General features: G+C 27.9%; 1 protein-coding gene across 24 annotated transcripts in view; it reads right to left on the bottom strand.

The window, feature by feature from the left end:
• The window catches only part of kcc (solute carrier family 12 member kcc), a 200,453-nt gene that overhangs the window by 38,705 nt on the left and 137,494 nt on the right, over nt 1-24,254 (bottom strand). For 4 of the 24 annotated variants that reach the window (XM_071888477.1, XM_071888476.1, XM_071888474.1 and 1 more), the window contains exon 1: nt 10,996-13,435. The exons of the other annotated variants lie outside the window; for them this stretch is intronic. In XM_071888477.1, coding sequence (XP_071744578.1) covers nt 10,996-11,248 — 253 coding nt within the window. In that variant the 5' untranslated portion in view covers nt 11,249-13,435. Of the gene's footprint in view, nt 1-10,995; nt 13,436-24,254 lie in introns of those variants that run through there. 24 annotated transcript variants of the gene reach the window in all.

Below are 24,254 nucleotides of genomic sequence, written 5' to 3' on the forward strand. Positions count from 1 at the left end.
ATAACAATAAATATTTTATGTCTAAATAATAATAAAACTGTCCAAATGTGCTTTCTAAAATAGAAAAAAAAATACAACATACATATATGTTTGTGTATATATTATAAATAATATATCAAAGAATTCAGTAAAGGTAACATGTAAAGATACAAAAATGTTTTTATACAATACACGTCGATATCTTTATCCAATTACGTAACCTTTCCTCCAAAAAGAAACCGGAAAAAGCCAAATTTGTAGTTAGCCCTTTTTCTGAACGATGTAATTATTAATCAATAAATCTTGAAAATTGTTCACAGCTTAACAGCAGCAAATTTCAAATTAAACAAATCAACTTTCACAACACTTAGTAAGAGAAAAGAAGCAGAATCACAGTCAACTGACAACAAAATACACCGTAAAATTTTGTGTTAGCGGGGTAAAGCCTTGGGTAAGAACAGTCTTCTATGTTCACACATAGACTATTTTACTTGCCAATGATACGTCCTATTACCTAAAGACAATTGACTAAAGGAATATTAACTTTTAATTTAATGAATCATATATATGTATTTATTTTATCAAAAAAAAAAAGTTTATATATTTAAGCATCAAAAGAATCTTAAAAAGTTTAAATTCTAATGATATATACATTAAAATTTATTTTATTTTCAAAGGAGTATATTAAATTAAAAGTAGTATAACATTTAGTTTAAAGATAAATTGCAATTTTCTTAAAGTTTTTTAATGCTTCAATTAAATTACCTGAAATTTCCATTATCTCTTTTTTTTTTTACTTGAAAATAAATCCCATTTCTTAATTATGTATTTCATGTTTATATCTAAATATGTTTGTATTAATGTTATCAGAGATCGAGACTTGCGACTTGATTTGAAATTTGAGGCCAAATTTTGAAGCCTTGTGACTTGGTTTGAACACACAATCAAAGAATCCTGACTGGACTTGGACTCAAAAGTATTTTAATTTTTTTATCTGGATAGAAATACTGGACTTGATAAAAATATTATGAGACTTGGGTATATGCACAAAGTCTTGAGACTCGATTTGCACTTGCAATATACAATATTTTCCCCATCTCAAGTAATTATTCAAAAACTTAGAAACACACAGTTTTTGAAATCTTCTGTGTTAAAAAAAAAAAGATAATGGCTTTAAAACAAAAAAACCATATTCCAACGAATGACTTATTCATAAATATATCATACAAAATATTATCAATATAGAAATAATGAAAAATATTCATCCTTTCAAATGATCAAAAAGATTTGCCATGTAACTAATATTTACTACAACTATGCGTGATATATTATAGAATACCATAAGAAGAAAGGTATATCAAAATCTTAGTCATGCTCGTGTGTGTCTCCCCTCAAATACAGATCATAAAATATCCTGATGAAGAATAAGATTTGAATGTGTGCCAAAACGATTTATTAAACATCTCTAGGTCAGATAATGCCACAGAAATCCACAAGTATGGAAATATGTACACATGAGAGTATTTGAATTCCTGCTATGGTTTTAACATTTAAAAAAAAAAAGAAAAAACAAACCTTAATTAAAACATGTCTCCAACCCCAATTCTTGCAGGTCTGCCAAAGTGATATCCCTTATTTGAAAGAGAAGAAATGGTATTTATTCTTTTAGTAATGCTTTCACACATTGCCAAAAATAAGTTATAGTAGCTAAATACGGACTGATCTCATGCGGTTCATATGTACATGGATTTCTTTACACACTTTAATAATGTATTTATACACATAAAAGAAATCCCTGCCAAAATCATTTGAGAAACAAATACAAGAAGTAAAATAAATATGTATTCATTTGTAAAAATGTCAAATAGAAAAAGTAGCACTTTGTGTATAAAATGACAAAAAAAAAAAAAAAAGAGTACATTTTTTTCTTATGAAAGAGATAGAGAAAAATACTATAGATTCAAAAATTTAAAAAATATACATCACATCGTTTAAATGTGACGAAAATCTATATACATATAGAAAACATTTAAAAAATGAACTAAGAATTTAAAGTTGAAAGCTTTCACTTATTTCAAAAGATGAACAATAAATACTTAATAGAAAGTTCTTATACTTTTATATTGTGATTTCCCCCATTTTTAGAGAGACATACATTATTATTAATGTACTATTTTAAAGTTCAAGAGGGATGTAAGCATAAATATTATTTATTTATCATATAAATAGTATTTTTTATATTTAAGGAATTTTTACAATTTTAAAATGCAGTGAATTTAAAAAAAACTTGTCAAATCAATTCAGAATTGGTTTATATATAATACCAATTATCAAGGCCCTATCAAAACATGGCTAATTTTGTTTTGTCCTCGTCTCCTTCAGTTTCGTCTATATTTTGTCAAGAAAAGAAAAAATTCTAATGGAGAATTTTCAATTAATTTTCTAAAACTACATATTGTACATATATGTTGTACACCAAAAAAACATGTATTTATATGTTATCCTACGTGCAACTTCCTCACAAAGCTATTTAACTCTTTCGGTATGGAAGTTTTTAATGCTGACATTATCCATCATGGATACCATAGATAGCATTTCCTTATTCCCTACTTTTTAATAATTTTATGCAAACAATTATATTCGTCTTTCAAATATAATCATCAATTTATTCATGATATTAATATTCGTGTTCTGTATTTTTTACAGAATTTAATTAATGACAAATTTGACTTAAGTGTAAAAAAAATAATGGAAGGTCTTAATTTAGCTTAGTAAATAGCTTGTTTAGACCATTATTTATGCATAGAGTAGAAAAAATGCCTATAATTAACGTTTTTATTTTCTGAAGCTGTTATCATTATTCTATAATTCTTTGGAAAATAACATATAAGTACAATGTAAGGACTAATAATAATGTGTATTTGCTCATGAAAGACGGAGAGAGTAACATTGATGATTATTTGGGGAGTTATAAGTGTAAGTCCCCGTTGGAATCACAAGAGAATAATTGAGGATAAATATCAAAGTTATTTCTGCTTGTATACTAACAAGATAAAGAGTTGGATTTGAGTTTATTTCCCTCCTATAATAGCTGCTTTTAGCCAATATATTAAAACGATAAGCTGCACTTCTTCCAAACATTTTCAAATTGTCAAAGTTATAATGTTATTTTTAGGTTTCTTATTTTACACACACCGACAGTTCATATGATTTAAAAATCTATTTATGCATAGTCATGTAAATCTTAAGCAATTTTGATATGTAAATAAATTGACAGGGTATGTTATACAACTTGAAGAATATTTGTGAAAATTACAATTTAGATGTCATAAAGTTTCATTGGAGAAGCTGCAAGCAGCTATGAGAGGGAGTAAACAATCACTCAAAAATCCCACCCCATATCTAGTAAAAAACCCTAAGAGGAATTCCTCAGATATCGATTCAACACTGAGTTCAGTCATAACTTATACTAACAGTCCTCAGTGTACTCTCCGCCTTTTATGAGCGCACAACCACTTTATACTTAGAATGTTCTCTCTCTTTCAAAATAAAATAATTATCATAACAGCTTTGGAAAAAAAATACTGCTAAGATTGCCAACTATGCACACAAAATCTCATAATTTACCATGTTCTATAAATGACAAGTCTCTACCTATTAATTAAATAGTCAAACTTTATATTCTAGAGTAAATATCATGAAAATAGATTTCTCTAATCAAAATTTACTGGACATTTACATCTTTTTTTTCTTATGCAGATCAAGTCTCTTACCTGGAATGAAGAGAAAAAAAAGCATTACAAACAAATGCATATTAATAATGTATTATATAGGTATATATATAAATAAATAAATAATAATTTACATATCTTTGTATGTTAACTACATATGTATGTAATTTCAAATGCTTCCTCTACCTCCCCCTCCTTCTCCTATCCAAGGTCATCATGTCACTGCCTTTCTCTTCTTCAGTCTATTATTTTTGTTTAAATAATATTTTTTATTATATGGAGGTTCAAAGGTTTTCCCTCACTCACCTCACCTTCTTCTTATCTCAAATAATAGGAAATAATTAAAACTATGTAATTACAACAGATATTTTTATAAAGACATTCATTTTTTAGGAAAGCTTTGAGTGTATTTGACGGTAAATGACTTACATATAAATATATAAAATAATTCAAACAAAATAAACGCTTCATTCTTGAAATATTGTGATGCCCTTATCTCAAATTGACAACAATAAATAGCCTTTTTGAAAGAGGATTTAAAATAAATTTAAGTTCAAACTTTTTATGTCAAATGAAATATTTTTATACTTTTATTTTGCTCGGAGCTGTGAGGCTCAGAACATAAAGCAACCCTTGTCAAATTTAAGCTAAGATTACTCAAGTTTTATACTTAATAAATAAATTTTAAGAACGGAGTTAGAGCTTCTTGAAAATTAGGCTTTGAAATTTATTCATATAATTAATCCTCATCTTCAACACAACTCGCTAAAAAAATCAATCTTAAAAATAGCAAAACTTTATGGTCTTTTTCAAAAAAGTTAGAGCCTGACAGAGAAAAATGAAAAACGGCCGTATTTGGAATCAAGGGATCAAATTTTACTATGTTAAACATATTCCGTTCTTGTTCAACAAAAATAAAAATAAAGTTTGATTTTGCTGTTTTTCAATGCTGTTATAATTACGATTTAATGATAGAAGAGAGAATAACATCCCAGTATAAAGTGTTCGTGTGCTCATGAAAAACGGAAAGTGACACTCTGGATTTGTTGGGGAGTTATTAGAATAAGTTATTGTCGGAATCAGAGAAGAATTGAGGATTTCTGAATAATTTCTGACCATGTCCTACCATTATACAGAGCAGGATTAGTGATAATTTTCTTTCGCACAGATAATAATAGGAAACATCATGACAAATCTCAAAGACTTATAAAATTATCAAGGTTACAATATTATTAGTTTATTTTATATAAGTAAATTGCTTTGGGTTTAAAAGTCTAACCAAAGGTGGAGTTTTAAATCATATGACCTCACGGTATGCAATGATTAAAATTTCATTAGATTTTTGAACAATCAAGGATGTAATTTTTGACTTATTCAATGAAAATAACCCCTCAAAAACTGTTTTCTACTATACATTAAAAAGATCAAAACTCCACAGTTTAATTACTCACAAATGCATAATAAATGTGTAATTTGAACCATCAAAAAGAAAATTATTAAAAAAATTAGTACTCACATAAAGCATTATTGTACAATTTACTTATACAAATAACAACTTATACACGACGTATATGTGATGTGTCAAGATAATAACAATCTTGTACAAAAAAAATTAATATCATATATAAAATATAACTTAATATTTCATCGACATATTTTGATCAATTCTGGGGCATATATTTAAATTTTTGAGATGAAATCGAATATTAAACAACGTAAACTATTACCTTTTCAAATCGAATCGATTATATTATTATTTTTTAATTATGACAGATAATTTTTAAGCCTATTACATGTACCTAATTAGCAATGCCTCCAAAACTTTATCCAGAATAATTTGATGCTAGAATATAATAATAGCACCATTCAACAAGATTTCAAGCTTTTATTTTTTCTCGTATTGAGATGGTGTATTTCTGACAGTTTTACTTGGATGACATTATTAAACACACAATTTTTGTTTTTTGGCCTATAGAGTCGTTTTTTGAAAAATATTATTTTTCCAACATTCACAACCCTTAGCCTTATTTTTCGCCTAGAATTATCAAAATAAAAGAAAAAAAAGATGAAATGTAGTTTGTAGGTTCATGTTCCGGATTCAAAAAATATTTGAAGTATTTCTGTATATTCTTATAAATAGGAAATACAAAAAGAATGTCAAAAAGTTCTCCTTCTTTGGAAGTCTAATAAATTCCTCATTTTTGATCATAATGACAAAAATCTTTGCTCGTCGTAAAGAAATACAAATTCATAATCGAAAAAGTCATTTTAAAAATCAATATTTTAAAAAAAAATTAAGATTTTATACTTGAAATTTTATACACATATAATACCATTATTAAGGTATCAAGATTGATTGATAGTATATAAAATGTTGCTCTTTGTATGTCATACAGGCAAAAAAAGTTGGGATTATAAAGGTTATTTTCATGCTTCTCAAGATAAAATCAATCAAAACCTAGCATCTCAATCCAAGGGCAAAAATTTGTTGACCACTGTATTTAGTAAAAGAATCCGTATTCAATATTTTGGGAGAATATTTATATCTTCCTTTTGTATTGGCAGACCTCATTTCGATAGAAATAAGAGAATGTTTAAAAAACTATTGAGGGTTATAATAGGTATGGTTTGAGGATTCAAATATGATTACACAAGGAAGATAAATGTGAAAAAAAAATCATATTTTAAACATGTATGATGATAAAAAATATATTTATAAAAAAGTGATATAATTTTATTGACACAGACAGAAAGGATGTATAAGGAAAGTGTAGTAGGAAAGGCCATGGGCACCACTACATGCAAAAAGAAGACGAGGACTTAAATGTGTTATATAACTTCCTTTAATATAAAGACTTATTTTCCTTCTATTTTTCTTTTTTTCCCTTTTCTTGGATTTTATTGTTCTTATTTTCCCTATCTCTCTCTCTTCAAGAAGGAAGAAGAGTCCTATAGCTCCAAGGAATGATAAATAATTATAAAGTCATTGATTGCACAATTATGTCATTATTAGGGTTGTATATTGTGAGAATTTTCTGAAAAAAAGGAAGCGAAAAATAAAATAGTAACCCTAACAATTTGAAGAATGTTTGAGAGGAGAGCAGGTTGTGTGTCATGTGGACCAAGTCCTTTACCCGCAAAATGACAGATTCAATTTAAGATCATCCAAATAGGTTATGATAACTTATTGAAGCTCCTCAGGCTCATGTGTCAGGGCTTCTTACTTTCTGACAAGAAGATACAACCATAAAAACTATCGTGAAAGGAGAAAATCCCAATTAACATTTGACTGCATATATGTATAAAATACATACATCCCAACATTTTGATACTCAATTATAGGAATTTAATTCAAATTTTTGGGATGAGTTAAGATACTCAAAATTTTTTATTTTCGGTAAAAACCATTTTTTGATTTAAGAGACTTATATGTTTTAATATGGTCATTAAAATAAATTGTACATGAGTATTCTTCTATTCAACAAGCTTTTATGAGTCTATATTGGAGCTTTTCTTTCAATGAAATGATATTGTATAATATTATTCATATATATATCTTGGGTAAATATGTAGGAATATGTATAGATATTTTAAATATTTTTATAGATGTAGATTTATGAAGTCCTACTTAAAAAATAATTTTCTCTTTGCATAATATACAAAATTCTAAAAATTAGGATTTTATCCCACGAATGATGAAAACGTTTCCACAAGATTTTTAAATATAAAACCATCTACTTTGGGCATTTTCAAACCATTATTTGCCATAATAAGCAATGATGTGGGGTCAATATATTAATTTTATAGGACAGGACTCGGGAATTAAAATGTAATAGCTCCACAGTGATTTTTTGTTATTGCATATTTTGTCTCATTGTCCTAGTAGTAAGACGACAAGAGATGATCTGAAGTTCAAATGTGAGCAGCCGCAGTAGGCTGACAAAGGTCTGGCCTAATAAATTATCATTCTTTCCAGAAAAAAAGAATAATTTTCTTTAAAAAACTTCATACACAATTTTTGTGGATTGTTTTTTTTTTTTTTTTAAATAAAAATAAACTAAATTATTTAAAGAAAATACGTGAGGGGGTAGAGGGGGATTTACTGAAATTATGATATGGGTAAAGAAGGTAAAAAGGTTATACAGCAATAAAACCTTCTGTATTTGATCAAATTAAATTTTTTAGTTAGTTTAAGAATTAAATTGAGAGAATCAGTTTTTTTTAACTTTTTATATGAAATACAAATGATTTAGTTTTGTCAAAACATAAACAATTTTCCTGGAAAAAACGATAAAACATAAATGAGATAGGGCCTTGAAACATTTATATATATATGGTCCCAAAAATTATATTGATCTTTTCATATTAGAAAGTAGAATCAAAATATTTCTATCACTTCATTTCATCAAAAGAGATTAAATATCTTTGTGCAAAAAAAAAAAAAAAATGGTATAAAAAAAAATTTACATACATGAAGTTTTGAATGCAAAAATGTATGCATTTAGTTTTAAATTATTCTCATGGGAGAATAATAAGCATATACTTATTAATCATTAATTTATTTTGTACATAAGTAGGTATAGAAGGCCAAAAATTACATTTTTAATGAATATTATACTATTTCTTTTCTTTTCTCAAAATTTCAGGCGAACATAGTCCATAAATGTTCCTTTTGATAAAAAATGAAGAAATATAAAGTTTAAGACATAATGATTAATATTCAGATTCGTTTCTTTTGAAGTTGTAAACTTCCTAATCTTGTGAAAACATCGAATTCTTACTCAAAATAGAGCATTTTATAATAAATAACTAATTTATATGGGTTAACAATCTCTTTAAAGTTTGAAAAATATTTTCTTCTGAATTGATTATTTTTTATTAAAACAATGACACATACCGTTACCGTACCACATATCTTTTTTGACTATTATATATAACATTAGATCATAATTATTTTTTTTAAACCGTTTTCAATTTTAAAAAAGCATATTATCATTGAATATTTCTTTTATGGCATCCATATAGTATAATGATTACTCTGATATGTCTTAATTGTATTTTTGGTTGTGAAGTAGGGCCCAAAGAAAATAAGAGATTTTATAAATAAATACATATGTGTTTTAGAAAACTTGCACCCATCTACATAAAAAAATGTTTTTGGAAATTATAGATCTTATGTCAAAATTATATTTCTGAACAGCGAAATATGAACCAGTCTAATGTATAAGTCATTATATGTATTTAGTCTGTAATTAGTACTAGATTTCGATTTCGATGTAGAAATCCCAGATTATTTTGAGAACTTTATAATTTTAACTAATTCGTTCTAACTTCGGTCTATAAATGTCATTTTTTAGAAGATAAATTTGAGGAAACACAGTGTCGTTTTTTTGTGCCTTACATTTTTTTTCAGTCTACTTTAAGTTCGATCCATGATTCAAATTTTGAACGCACGATCTAGAAAAAGTTACTAAAGACTTCACCGAGAAAAATTGGTATCGGACAGAGTCTCAACACGAGTAAGTACATATAATTATAATTATATCAAAGTAGAAAGTAACATTTTAATTCCTTCATAAAATCTCTAATTATTTCCTTTCCACGAGAAATGACAAGAAACAGCCCATTTAGGTAAGCCGGTGTTACCCAAATGAATTGATAAGAGAATATATTTATATATACTTGTTGGCGTTGTTTCATTTATAATAAGTTTCTTACTCTTGCAATCTAGTTGAATAACTTCCTACTAAAGGGATCACACAACAGGAGGGCCATAGCTTCCCCAATTATTGATAACTTCGCCCCTCGGAGTAATTTTTTCTTGGACTTTCAGAATCAATTATTTTAAGTCATGATTTTTTCAAAAGCACCAAGTTTATATATTTCATTTTTTATAATTTATTGCAAGTGGCTTCTTTATTTCATAACTTCAAGAAATGAAGAAAAAAAAATCATGGAATTGTGAATTTGGGAAAATTGATAAAATATTTTTCAGGTAACAATACCCTCGCACTTTTTGATTTCGCAAAGATTATTGTATTGTAAATTTCATAAAGAGCTATCAATCAAACAAAATTCACCATTTTGGCAATTTCAAGATTTTGTTTTGCAAAAATTTGTTATATGATATTCACCCCATTCGTCCAGAAGGAGTACAGAATCTTCTGGCACTTAAGTATTACTTTAAATTCTTAAACCTTCTTCATTTCAGGAAATTAAAATTTTTGTTTAGTCTAAGAATTACATGGAGTTAATCAGTTAAGTATTAAGTGATATTCACATTAGTATTTAGCGTGAAAGAATAGGGAAGAGAAAAGTTGACACAAGCTAGGGATAAGTTGGGATATAAATCAACAAAGAGAATGCAAAGTATAAAATATACTTACACTTTATCAGGAAAATTATGAGTCCTAAATGAAGTGACCTAGCATATTGGACAATGTACTAAGGAGAAAGGATTCTTTTAAACTCAATGGGTATGGATTCGATATCCAGTAGCTCCAAGAGAAAGAAATATACATCATATGCGAGTATATAGAATTCAAAGATATTTCCTAGGTCAGATAGATTGATAATACTATAATGTTTACTCAGGACTAATCAGTGCAACTCTATCTGACCAATAAGGGAAGAAAAATTAAATACTAAGCCAAAAAGGCTCCAAAGTCACATATATCTTGCTTTTGAAAGATACATCTATTCGAAAGCTCAGATGGGAGAAGAACCTCTTCTAATTTTGAGAAAAATGGGTGAGGGGGAAATATTTCAATGTTAGTATTTGCAAAAACAAACTAGAATTGTATAATAATAATCATACAAGTCCTGTAAGAAAAAAAAGGAGACAGGCTCCATCGCCTTATTTCCTCTGATAAAATTCTCCGCATTTTTTCTTTCTTCCTTCGCTTTCTCTCTCTTTTTCTAGACTCCTTTTTTATTCAACTTAAAGGACATACTAATCTTTTTTTTTCTTGAATAATTTTATAGTTCATATACATACATCTTTATTATATCATGTAATACTCTGTAGATAGTTTTAGATGTGACACAAAGAATGGAAAATAATTCAAACTTACATAATAATCAGCATGTAAGAAGGAAAAAAAGAAGATAATCACATGATGATGTTAAAAAAAGTATTACAACCGATGAGGATGATAATATTAGAGATTTATTAACATATACTAATATGTTATAATTAGAACCTAATCTAATCCATGATTCAAAACACACAAAAAAGAACAAAATCTCATAGAACTAATTAAAAAGAAAGAATTACTTATCATACCCTTAGGAATATTAATGATCAGCGCTGAAGGTTCTCCTCCAGAGCATGGAGTTAGGATTTCCTCATCTGTTGTAGCAGCATCATTGGATGCATCAAATGGTGGCGGAGGAGAGCCACATGGAGAGGACCGCGAGTCCAGTGGAGGAGGTGGAGGTGGTGGGGAAGTTGGTGGTATATTTGCAGTGTCTACTTTGAAGCGTGATCCTGGGCTGGATATATCAGAGCCACCCAAACTCCCTGAAGGATTCTCCATGACGTTACGAAGGTTAGAGTAGAGCTATCTATCTAAAGAAGTGTCTATGAGGACTTCCTCATTTTAAATTCCTTTATTTTGGTCTAAAGGAGCATTGACAGATCCCCAGCATACGTGTATGGTTTATTTGACAAATAAGAAATATAATTATAAAAAGGAAATAATCCTATGTAACCACAAAATTCTAAGAGATGTAACTATTTTATTTTAGTTCAAATCTCTTATTTCAACTTTTTTCCGCCAGATGAGTGTCCTGGAAGAGAATATGCTTCTCTTACTCCTCTCAACACTACATACAAAAACTGGAAAAGCCGTGTGTATATAAAAATAATAATAATAAATGCCGCGGAGGGAAAGTAAAAAGAAGAATAATAAAAAATAATATCAAAGTTTCCTCTTAAAAAAATGGCAACGGGTACGCGCGCAAATTGTAAGCAAAAAAAAAGCTTTCTATTTCAGTAAAAAAACACATAAATAATAATAATGATATTACAGGAGAAAGGACCCTTTTTCTTCAGAAAAAAGTTAGGAGAAGAGTGAAACTTATTTTACTCTTTTTTATTTCTCTTCACCAAGGAGAAGAGGAAGGAAAAGAGGGAAATCGCACGCTCTCTCCACTCTCCCGAGTGTTTATTTATTTTAGTATATCTACATATATACATTGTTTAGAATATTTTTATGTATATAATAAAAAGCCTTGATAATAATCAAAAAGCTTTGATATTTTTGGTATGATAATCACACTTCATTTTCCATATTTGTGTTTAAATATTCTCAAGTAATTCTATGTGTAAATATGTGTAGCAGAAGGAAAAGAATCAAAAATCATGACAAGGGGCCATCTTCTTAAAAAGATTGGAATGCATACATAAAAATCATTAATATGCTGCTCATTCAGAAAACTCTTGAACAGATGTTAACAAATAGATTTTTGCTCTCCCTATTCGTCCTTAGGTATTTTCAAGAGAAAAATACAAAAATATTTTATTCTTATTGATTGCAAAAGGGAGAGAGAAGAAGAATGAAAATGAAATCAACAATGTGTTGAAATGATAGTGAACTGACAGTTCATATTTAAAAAAAAAATAATGGTGGATTAATCATATAATCTTCTTTTCAAAGGATTTTTTCTATACATATGTTTATAAAAATCTTATTATCCAAGGACAGAAAAAGACACAAATTCAACTGTTTGTGGGCTACACGCATGAGAAACGTACCTTTGGCGAGTATCTGACGTAAATTTGGCATTTCACAGTCTAGTTGAATTATGTACCTATGTAAATTGTACTCTAATGTTTCATTGGCCTTAAGAATAAGCTCAAGGAAAGGTAAGGAAAAATTGAGCATCTGCCAAAAAGTGAGGATGCAACTAAGTCTCTCAAGAGGTAAAGAAGATTGTCGTCTTCTCTTACTCTCCAGGACGCAGTGTTGCAAGTGAGTAGAAAGTAAATCCATGACGTCACAAGCAGTTAATTAGATGTCACTATTTTCAATGAGATTTTTTTTGTGAGAGATCTACATCTTCAAATAGTCCCTCAACTAAATTAGTACTCTTACACACTAACTATTGTCACTGCCAACATGGACAGAGAACAACATACCACGTGTAAATTTAATTATGACTCACTTTGGATAAATGGTTTTTTTTTCTAATTAGACATCTCCTAAACAATTCACTAACATACACTTCAAATTTTGACACAACCTACAATGAACACAATTATATAGTATTTTATTTAACATCAAGTCAGGTATGTGACACTATTGCAAAAATAATTATTATCCTTGATTTTAATTTATAAAATATTTTGATCAATCCAATAGAGGAGCTGTGAATTACACTCAAAAGTAACAAGCTTTCCCAGTCATAAAATTATATTTAAAAAAAACCAGATTATCCTAGTCAAATAAAGTATTATAATGCAAATAAAAGCATATCTAACATACTGGGAAGTTCCGACCCATTCAAAATATGTAAAAATTGATATTTACGTATATTCTATAATTGAGCAAAATGTTAGGATACTTATATGGGGAGAGCTGAGATAGTTAGCACAAGGGATAAGTTGGGTTCTTCGATTTCTAGCTATTTACTAAAAACTGTGTTCTAGCGAAGTCGTGGAATAACCATCTACTAGTGTTGCATTTCCCTACACAACTCTTTCAGGGTGATGAGTAGACCCAACCCTGAGATGTGACTCATTTTATGAATTTACAACCATCAATGGAGAAAGTTGACTAAAAAAATTACAACATTAATATTAATATTATAACATAAGTAGCCTATTACACCTACTCTCTATTACATTTTTTATTTGGAGGAGGAGGGGGATTTTCTTTACTTGATTTCGGTTTGTATTGACGCACCACATATGTGGCCCGTCAAGACAAAAGTAATTTGGGATTATTTTACTTAAATGTGAGTCTCACTAATAGAAAAAAGATAGAATAGATTATATTTGAAATGCCATATCGAAACTAAACAAAGTATTGCATTTCTCTTCTTACAGATTATAACTAGTCAAAAAAAAAAAAACTCCCCACAATATCTGTGTAATTCTCAATCACCCCTTTTAGTAAAATGTACACTAACACTAGCTTCACATAGGCAGTACATCAAATATCCTTTAAATTATGATGAAATTCTGTCAAATTATTTCCATAAAAAATGATAGATTTATATGTTCATTCTATAAACACAATTATTATTTTGTTGAATTATACAAAATGTTTCTTCAAAGATCTTGGCAAACAGCTTACCTAAGATTTTACTTACTTACAACTCATATATTTAATATTTTGAAGGAAAAAAATAAAAAAAATTAAAAGTATATTTATATATATAGCACGTCAACACACAAGCATGCAAGAATTAAATTTCTCAAATTTGGATAATTTTTTTATTCTTGGACAAATCATCGTCAATATCTATGGAGATATTATTCTTATTAACCCTTTGGGTGTCCTGCACATTGTACTTAAAGTGATCAAAATTAATTGACCCTTTAAAATAATGAGAATTGCCATTTTTTTAAATATTACGCTGTATGCTGTACATATGAAGTAAAATAAGACATTATGATTATGATTTTCTTGATTTTTGTTTAAGATCGTTTATCAATTCTAAAATCGATAAAATATATTAAAATAGATATATTTTTTTAAATATAACGAAGTCAAGATACCAATGGATGCACTAATGTGCTGTAAGTAAAACACAACAAATTGATTATATTTGTACTTATACATAGACTATTAAATTTATTTTAGATATTTGACAAAGTATCTGTAGTGATCGGAAAGTCCTGTATGGAAATAAGATATCAAGACACTTTGCATTAATCATGTCTCATCTTTCTAGCTAATACTATGACTTTTTCGATATATAGAACTATATTTGACCACAATCAAAATAAGTAAACCAGGCTAAAAACTTCTAATTATCATACTTACATACAATTACTTGGATCCTTTCCAAGAAGCTCTCTTTAAAACCCTCTTAACAAAAAACCATCCTTTTTTTCTAGCTAATAGTATGTCTAGTTTATTTTAAAATATTTTCTTAACTTAGAAGTAAGTATATGTATATAACTTATTTTTAAACGTTTTCATGATAAATACGTCCTCATGTACGAAACAAGTAAAATAAAGGGCTTTCTCTTAAAGGAAAAATCATAAAAAGATAATGGTTTAATGAAGAAAATTTGTAGATACTTAGAAGTAAAACTAGTTTATACTTATGGTTTTTAAATCCTTCGCAAAATATCTCCATTTTTTTTTTTTTTTTTTTTTTTTGTATTATCATGTCATTGAAATTGATGATTTTTTTTACTATGCACTACATTGGAAGTAAGGGGATAGGGTACGTAGTTATACAGTAGTTCGGTTCGGTACGTTTTTACCCTTGGTACGGTAAGTATGTATATATAATCAAACATTACATGTTTTGATATTATAATATGTTGGTTATTTTTTTTATCATTCGTTATTTGGTTTATATATCAATCTCGTAGATACAATAATAAATTGGATCAATTACGTTGTTCATTATTTTTTTTTTTACTAAATCAAAAATCTATTTTGCGTCTGAAATATCTATTACGCCTTAAATATTGATATGATAGCTGCAAATATGAGTCAAAAGACATATAACATTAGCCTAAAGAAATAAAAATAGAGATAATAACTTGGAAAATGATAAAATTCATCCAAGTGGCGTGGTGGAGGAATAATTTAAATAAATTTAACATTGTTTCCATGTAAGATTCAAGATACTTCGCAACTACATGTACATCTGTATCAAGCCAATCGGTCTTGTTTATTACCGGAAAATTAGACAAGCTCATATTTGTACAAAAAATAATCATGAATAATAATATTATATAACCTATGGATATTTTATATCTACCTTTTTTTTTTGAGAAGTTAATTATATTGAGGAATAATTTATTTCCACAAAAAATAAACTATTAAAGAATAAAATATTGAAAAAACTTGAAATAACTACATTAATTCTACTGAAACAACATTTTACTATTATACCAAACCAAGCCGCGTACCGTAAAGGGAAATAACCGTGGGTTTAGGGTACCGTCCCAGGCCTAATAGGAAGGTTCTATATTTTTTCTTTCATAAAATATAAGTATAATAGATTATAGACAGAATAAATATATCTACTTGCAGGTGCTTATAAATATATTTCATGTGGCTTCACGATATTCTTTATTTAACTCTGGTTTTATAAATTTAAGACTCTTTTGTTTCATAATAAGGAGGCGAAATTAATATTTGTCGTCCGAGGCATCATTTATCTAATTTAATAAGTTGTTTATTAATATTGATTTTCTATACAGGATGCATCTATAAATAAAAGACTGTTTCAAAATGCAGTAAGAAAGGAATTTCAAATAGAAGTTGTAAATAAACAAAATTTCTGAGATGTTGATATAGACAAATCCCATAGGGTAAATTATATAGGAATTGTGCCATAAGAAAACGAAATTTTAACGTTCGTGAAGATTATTGAAATTTAAAATCAAGATACAACTTAATTACAAAATGGATATATCTTCATTTTATAAAAAAAAATTATTTACACAAGTACTTCTACAACAAAAATGATCATTAATTTCAGTTCTCAGTACGTTATCACGGCTATAGTTAACAGAAGAATGAAATTGTATTTATATTTTTAAATACTCTAGCCCAATTATCTTAGAATGACCCAAATACTAAAAAAAAGGCTGTTCTTTATTTAAAATTCAAAATAAACTGCATTTTAAAACATACATTATAGTTATGCTGATGTCTGTAAATAAATTAATTCCTCTAATCATATCATGTCACTCTCTATGACAGAGTAAGGAAAACGGATTCACTATAAATGATTATTAGAAAATTATATTTTTTTTAGCAGAAAAAATATATCAAAGTGATATTAGTATCTATGTGTAAGGATTCTGGGCTAATTAAATACATTCATAACAAAATTCCACAAAGGAAATTTGTCTATCACGGAATTAATGGGATCATGTCAGTGGCATATGTATTATACTTTTTATGTTAAAAAATTCATAACTTCGTTCTATATTAATATGATAAAGTATTTCCATACAAGCATTTAGGAAAACAGATTAAAAATTGATCCATACCAGTGGTCCATTTCAATCTGAACACTTACTAATTAATGAAGGTTGAGTGATTGAAATTAATTCATATTTCGATATATTAAAGCATAAACAATTCGTTAAAAAAAAACCATGAGCTCTCTAGCTTATGTACAAGTTGAGAAAATGACTCCTCAACATGATTGACAAATTGTAATTCGTGAACTCCAAGCAGTTGGGCGTCTCCAGGACCATTGTATACGGCGTCAGAAAGTCGGAAAGGAATAAGAGTTTCGTGAAAAAGGCCGAATTTGGCCCGGAGGAGTTAAAGAAACAGCCTAGGACAATGCCCTCAGGTCTATGTAAGAAATCTCAGGGTTTCATACCAGACTGTACACAGAGCTATCAAAAAGCGAGTGGAAAACGGCCTTGTGAGGGCGGAGAGGCCACATTTTACACTGACAATGAAAGAAACCAGTCTCTTCTATTGCAAGACTCTTTTGAATGAGTTTTGCTTTAGTCTTTTGAACTATTTTTGTACACTTTTGACCCCCCTATACCCCTGATGCTAACCCCCTCGACTACATATTTTTGCCTTGTAGAGGGTAAGTCCTGCAGTGTCCGTCATCCAAACACCTAGGTCCTCAAAGTCACTGTCAGTCAGCACTTGTATGTCATGATAGAGGACTACATCCACAGCGATTTCCGGGACTTCTGCTGTCACCTGTAAGCCATCATTTCCGGTAAGGGTGGATACATTAATGATCAAGAGAGCTCAGACACACATCTATTAATAGTACTAATGTTGTTTAAATTTTATAGTTAATTAGTCAATTATATCTTGTCAAAGTTTAAAATTCGATGTACTCAGATTTTAATGGAACACTCAGTACAAAAATAAAATAATTAAAAATAGAAATTGTTTGTTTGAAAGGCCTTAAATTATAATAGTAAATGTTACAAACTATATTTAAAATTATTCAGTATCGGAACCATTCCACAAATTTTAATAATAACCCTAATATCACCTCAAATATGTTTATAAAAAATTAGGCTCTATGTAAACATAAATGAAGTAAAAAAAATATGCTGGGATTTTCTCTTTTTTACTTGATTTTTGTTCAAGATTATTTTTAAGTTGATACATAATAAAGAAAATATTAAAAAAGTGAGGTTATATGAATGTATATTTGTGGCACATCGGCACCAAAGCAAGTTAGAATGATATTTCTCAAAAGTTAATGTGGACAAATTTTGTATTCTTCGACGAATCATAGTCAATATCTATCAACAGATTATTCTTATTCACCCTTTGAAGCTAGAATAAATTGAACTTAAAGTAGTGAAAAATCATTGTCACTATAATTCACATATTTTTGGAAAAAACATATTGGTACTATGATAATTCTCAAAATCTAAGCTATAGCTAAAGTGCTGTGTATCTTAACTTTTCTTACAAATAAGAATAATTAGACTTTTATGGACTCCAAGATGTCTATGAAATATTGGGCTGTATGCTCATATGAAGTAAAAAATATACAGGGATTTTCTATTATTTATTTTATTTTTGTTCAAGATTGTTTATAAGTTGATTCGTCACATTTGCAACCTTACATTTTTTTCTCAAAAATTAGTCTAGGTAACATTTGTATTCTATACTTATAATAGTCAATCATTTCTATAAATACATTTCTTTGATGAATCCTTTAGAGGCGCCAAAAAAAAAATTCAAATTATAATTTGTAAAAGTTCTCGTTTATAATGAACGAAAAATATGGACATTATATGGACCAAGACTATATGGAGCCAAATTAAGTCACATAAATAAGAAGATGGGTCTATAATAATGAAACCTATATTTTGAGCATTGTAAAATAAATTTGAATATAAGCTCCAAAGTTGACCGAAATATGTCGCTAAATTATTGTGCCATACATTTTTTTATGTACATTTGGTAGAAAAGCTTAAAGAACTTATCTTTATATTTATTGCATGTCTTAAATACAATGTAATCATTTGAAAACTTGATTTGCAAATTTATTATCCAACTTTCATAACAAATACTTTTTTCCAGATTTTTAGGAATTTAAAATCTAATTTTCAAAAGAATTTTTGTAGTAACTAGTATAAGGCTAGGAAAAATAAAACCTAAAAAAAACAAAACATATAAAAAACTCCTTCAAAAACCATAAAAGGTTGAATTACAAATAAGAAGTAGGTACTTACAAAGAAAAAAAAATACAATAAAAACAAGTTTTAGTCCAAATTTTTTTTACCAATGTAGGGAGGCAAACTGTGAGTCGTACTCCTTTAAAGAAGTACATAAGTCAAAACAGATGCATTTATCTACGTATAAGTACTCTTTGTAGAAAGTAAATATTTCTTGCCTATAAAAATTAACAAAACGATTATTTTCCATTTCCTCATTCTTTCTGATTGCATCATATAAAATAATGGAGCAAATATTTATATTTCTAAGAATTTTTCTCAAATAACGATACACTGCAGATATTTGATATTTTGCGAGATATGTTGGCTTTCTGATTTCGATCCACGTCACATCTCAATATGCCTAAAAATACTGATTCAAGGGGGTTGAGAGCAAAATGTTCGACCAATAAAAAAAATGTTCTAGATCATTGAAGCAATAAAACGCCCCCCAAAAAAAAAGAAGAAATATTTTTCTATTTCCCAAGCTGTTATCATTATTATTTAATTATTGAAAAGAGATCATCTAAATATAAAGTAATAACTAGTAGCTGAGCTCATGAAAGACAGAATGATAATGAATATGATCTCAAGAGTTATAAGTGTAAGTCCTAATTGGACTCGGAGTAAAACTAAGGATCTACATCGGAGTAATTCCAGCCTAAATGTCGATGCTAAAAAGGCGTTGGGTTTGTGTTTATTTCATTCTTCTCACGGTTGCTTGCAGCTGATTTAATAAAACGTCATGACAGCTCAGCTGCTCTCCTCCCAAAAATTATCATAATTGTCAGGATTACCACATTAACTCTCCGTTTCTATAATTTTTGCAACCTGTCAGGACATATATATTACAATGCTACTTCAAAACATCAGCATTTTTTGTGTATTTTCTTTGTTGTTGTTGATAATTATCCCCTTTTTCAATATTCTGATATTAATTATAAATCTTTATAAGCCATGAATATCCCTACTATTATTAAACAAAGACTAATCAACAGTTTGGGAGAATAAAGATATTGAAGTTAACTACCAGTTAATTTAGAGTGTCTTTTCTTTCTTTTTGCAGGGATGCAATGAGGGTTTTCTAAATTGATATATTTAATGATTCCTTAACTTAAGTATCTAAAAAATGTTGCATGACTCTCATAATTTTGCTAAATATGCGAGATTCTTTAAACCAAAAAATAATTTCATGATACATGGACTTGGTATTGATTTACGTAAAAAATAAATATTCTTATAAATTTTAATTGTTTTATCAATAATAGCTATATAATATTTTTATAAAATCTTATCAAATAAAATTTCTGCTAAAATTTGTTTTTATGTAAGTTTATCTAAGTTGAAAATTAAATACCAACAATTATTCATACATATTTTTCCTCAAAATCTCTTTTTTCAACTTTTACTTTGATCATGTTGAATACTGTTGAATACAAAATATAATTAAGTATTATTTTGTTTACACCTATTGTTTCAACCTCGAAAATTGAAAATAGATAAAAAATCCAAATAAGTGATGAAATCTTTCAAAATATATGTAAAAAAATAATCTGCTATTTAAAAAAACAAAACTGCCGATAGATTTGTAATTAACATCCATATTTATAGAGCAAAGTTTGTCTGTTTGGATTAAAGTAATTTTTAAATGTGCTCTTAATATCAAAAAAGTAGATTTACTGGATTTATTGTGTACGCAAAAAAATAATAATTACAAAAAGGAAGAAGAAATGTGTGCATGAGCAAATCAGTTAACCCAATTTTCAAACTGCGTAACTACTTTATGTAAGAAATAACAATGTAGCAACAACTGTATGTATCTATATCTCAGTGCGTCATATTAAGAAATAATTATAAATGAGAATATATTTATTTAATGTTGTAAATCCTAAGTATCTTTAAGCGTGAGAGTTTTTTTTTTTTTGCAACCTGAAGAATGTTTTTATTTTTATTTTCTCGTACTGTGATCAATATTCTTCCATTATTGAGGAGATAATATTTTAGTATTGAGTAACTACGTGAGAGTGTGCTCATCCAAAAAGGAGAGTAACACTGAGGATTTGTAGGGAGTTATTTTCTTTATTAATAAAGCAAAGTTTGTCTGTTCCTTGACATCTAATAACTTCAAAACTATGTACTTTGTACTATTGTTAGAAACAAATAGTACCAAAAAAAGACATCGTACCGCCTCAAAAAAATTATACATCAAATGTTTATGGGAAGTCAAATTTATATATAGGAGAATACATAAATTTGATCAATTTAGAGGTAAAACATACAATTTGAGACAGAAATATAATCATTGTAAGAAAATATTTCAGGGTTTTATTATGTAACTCTGTAATACTTAGAGTTTCGAAAAATATATTTTTTGAAGGAAAAGATTAAATAAACAAACATTTTTTTTTGGATTTGATATTTAAATATTTCGTGTTACCTAATAATTAGCATGTTTTTATAAAGAACGAAATGTCAAAGTATTGTGTAGTAAAAGTATGTCATTTTAAAAAATGGCATCCTTTTTTAAAGATTTGATATTCCTTTAAATAATTATCGTGCACTTTTTACTTGTGAAAAGTTTAATCCTTATAAAATTCAGAGAAGAAATACTCTTTTTTCCGTACTTTTTTTGTAATAAATTAAGGTGTTTTTTTTTATTGGTGGAGAAGTAAAGAAAATAACAAATAGAACTGATTTTAAACAATTGTTTAATGAATGTCTTATGCAATAAATTTTTTATCAATTTTTATTCTCATCAAATAAATGGATAAAACTTTATTTTATAGGTATTCTACAAAAATTCCATTCTACTCAAAGAAATAGCCCTTTTTTGGTCAAAAAAAGGAAAGGTAAAAAGAGAGTTCATTAATATAAATATGGATTATTTCTTGGCTTAAGTAAAGTGCATCCTCTAGCTTCCTGCTACATAATAATATAACCCAAGGACCCAAAATACGTTTGTAAATATTTAATATATGTAGGTATCATACATTTTCAAATATGAAATAAATTAGTCCTACTCTGACCGTCAAATAATCAATAAATGTGGCTTGTCAATGCAAAATGTTTCTCCAAAGTGTGGATTACATTACATTGTATTCTTGAACAATAAATATTGATCAATTTGATTTGTTAGACCATATTGGGATCAAACTAATATTTTTAAATCAAATAAAGATTTTAATTATAGTTAAAAATATTGGGTATCTTAATTCATCACGTAAACTTGAAAACAATGCATATAATTTCGTTAAATATGTGTATGAAACATTGTGTTTTATTTACAAATATACAAAACATAATAATAAATTGGAATTGAAAGGTGCTTGTTCCTTATGTCATTTATTGTATCTTAAATGATCCAATATCAGTACATAATTTAATAGCGATTAAAGCCTATTACTTTACATTAATCAAATCAACATTTAAATAACCTTCGTATAAAATTATTTAGTTTGGCAGAGTCGCTCAAAGCAAGTTTTCTATGAAAATATCTTGGTATTTGGTAACACATATGAAGATTATTTATTCATTGTATATTTTGTTTGCTCCTCAATATTGTACATATTTTCAATAAAATTATGCAAAATAAAAATATGTATTTATAAGTTATCTGATGGAAGGTATATACATTATTTATTATAGCTCCCCCAACATAAAACGATAATATATTTGTTTTTTCACAGAATCAGAAACATTACAATTGATGAAATAATCAAAATTGCCTGATAAAACAAGTTTATAGTTATTTATAGAGTAACTCACAGTATCCTCAGCACCTCTCATTAGCAAACTAAATGTTTAAAAATGTATTATACATACAGTGAAAAGTTACACATTTTCTCCAGAAAAAGTGGAAAATATATTGTTTTTTACAAAAAAAAATAAAAATAAAAAATATGTAGAATAAGTAGTCACATATTTTTCTACACCCTCATAATAACATTTCTATCAAAATTGAGTAATTTTTATGTTAATGAAATTAATTAATCTCTAAAAAAACGATTTGCACAAACCCTAATTCGGGTTCTTATCATATTTAATCTTTTGACAGAAATCTGTGTATTCATACACGTTACAATTGTATTAGTTACGCATATTGACGTCAAACTCCTTAGTAACTCATCATTTTTGTAAAAATAGTGAAAAATACATAATTTGCCAATATTACAGAAATACATGAATGAATTAATGATGATATTTGGAAATTTGTGTTGTTTTTTTGCACATGTACAAGTACAATGATTTGATCATTTGCAACGACGTGATTTTCATTGTATGTATCTATCTTAGACTATTCTTAATTCATAAGAAAGGATTTGTACTAGTGTTGTTTGGCATATAGGCACTCTAGTGGTACTAGGGCACTGGCACATTTGAAACGGTATTATACTAAATTATTATTGGAATTATGACTTGTTGTACCTCTACGTTATTTAAAAAAAATTACTTGGTGATAAGGTAACTCTTCAAAAAATTTTAGCTAGAAAAGTGTCCTTTTTAGAAAATAGCAATAATGCAAATTGTGTTTGATAATGTAATCGAATGGTTGAGATATCCACCTCCCGCCACCAGACAAAAATCCTACGAACTCCACTGTAAGTGCATATAATTTCCCTTAACAACATTTTGGTTTAAGATTTTTAGACCAAAAAGTAGTAGTGAAGCAATAATAGGCAACAGTCAGCATAAATTTTCATGAAAATGGAATTTTGCCTTGTTTTTGGGAGTATAACAACAAATTGTACAAAGTGAAGGAGACAATTTTAAAATCAAATCGTGTGTTTTGACTGTTATTTCTTGAAGTTTAAGAAAAGAGTGAATCCTGAGGTTTTTGAGAAGAACTATTTATCCCTGGTTTTGCAATATTTATCACAGGGACTACATCCCATTTATTTTCCAAGGCCCAAACGTTATGCCTAGAAAACGTTCGACTAACGTTTGTAAAGCATTTTGTAGCCCGATGTTAATACGGTATTTTTTGTGAATAGATTTTTTTCATACCATTCATATATGTGCTCAATCAACATAAGAAAATCTTAACAAAAATTAAGAAATGAAGTAAATATGTGTTAAATTTCTTACTTCATATATACTTGTACATAAAGGCCAACATTTTATAGATATATGTGAGTCAATTTTAGTGGTTGTATTTGAATTAGTGGGAAAGTTAAGATACACAACATTTT

Source organism: Lepeophtheirus salmonis, chromosome 5, assembly GCF_016086655.4.
Source record: "Lepeophtheirus salmonis chromosome 5, UVic_Lsal_1.4, whole genome shotgun sequence".
Classification (NCBI taxonomy): Eukaryota; Metazoa; Arthropoda; class Copepoda; order Siphonostomatoida; family Caligidae; genus Lepeophtheirus; species Lepeophtheirus salmonis.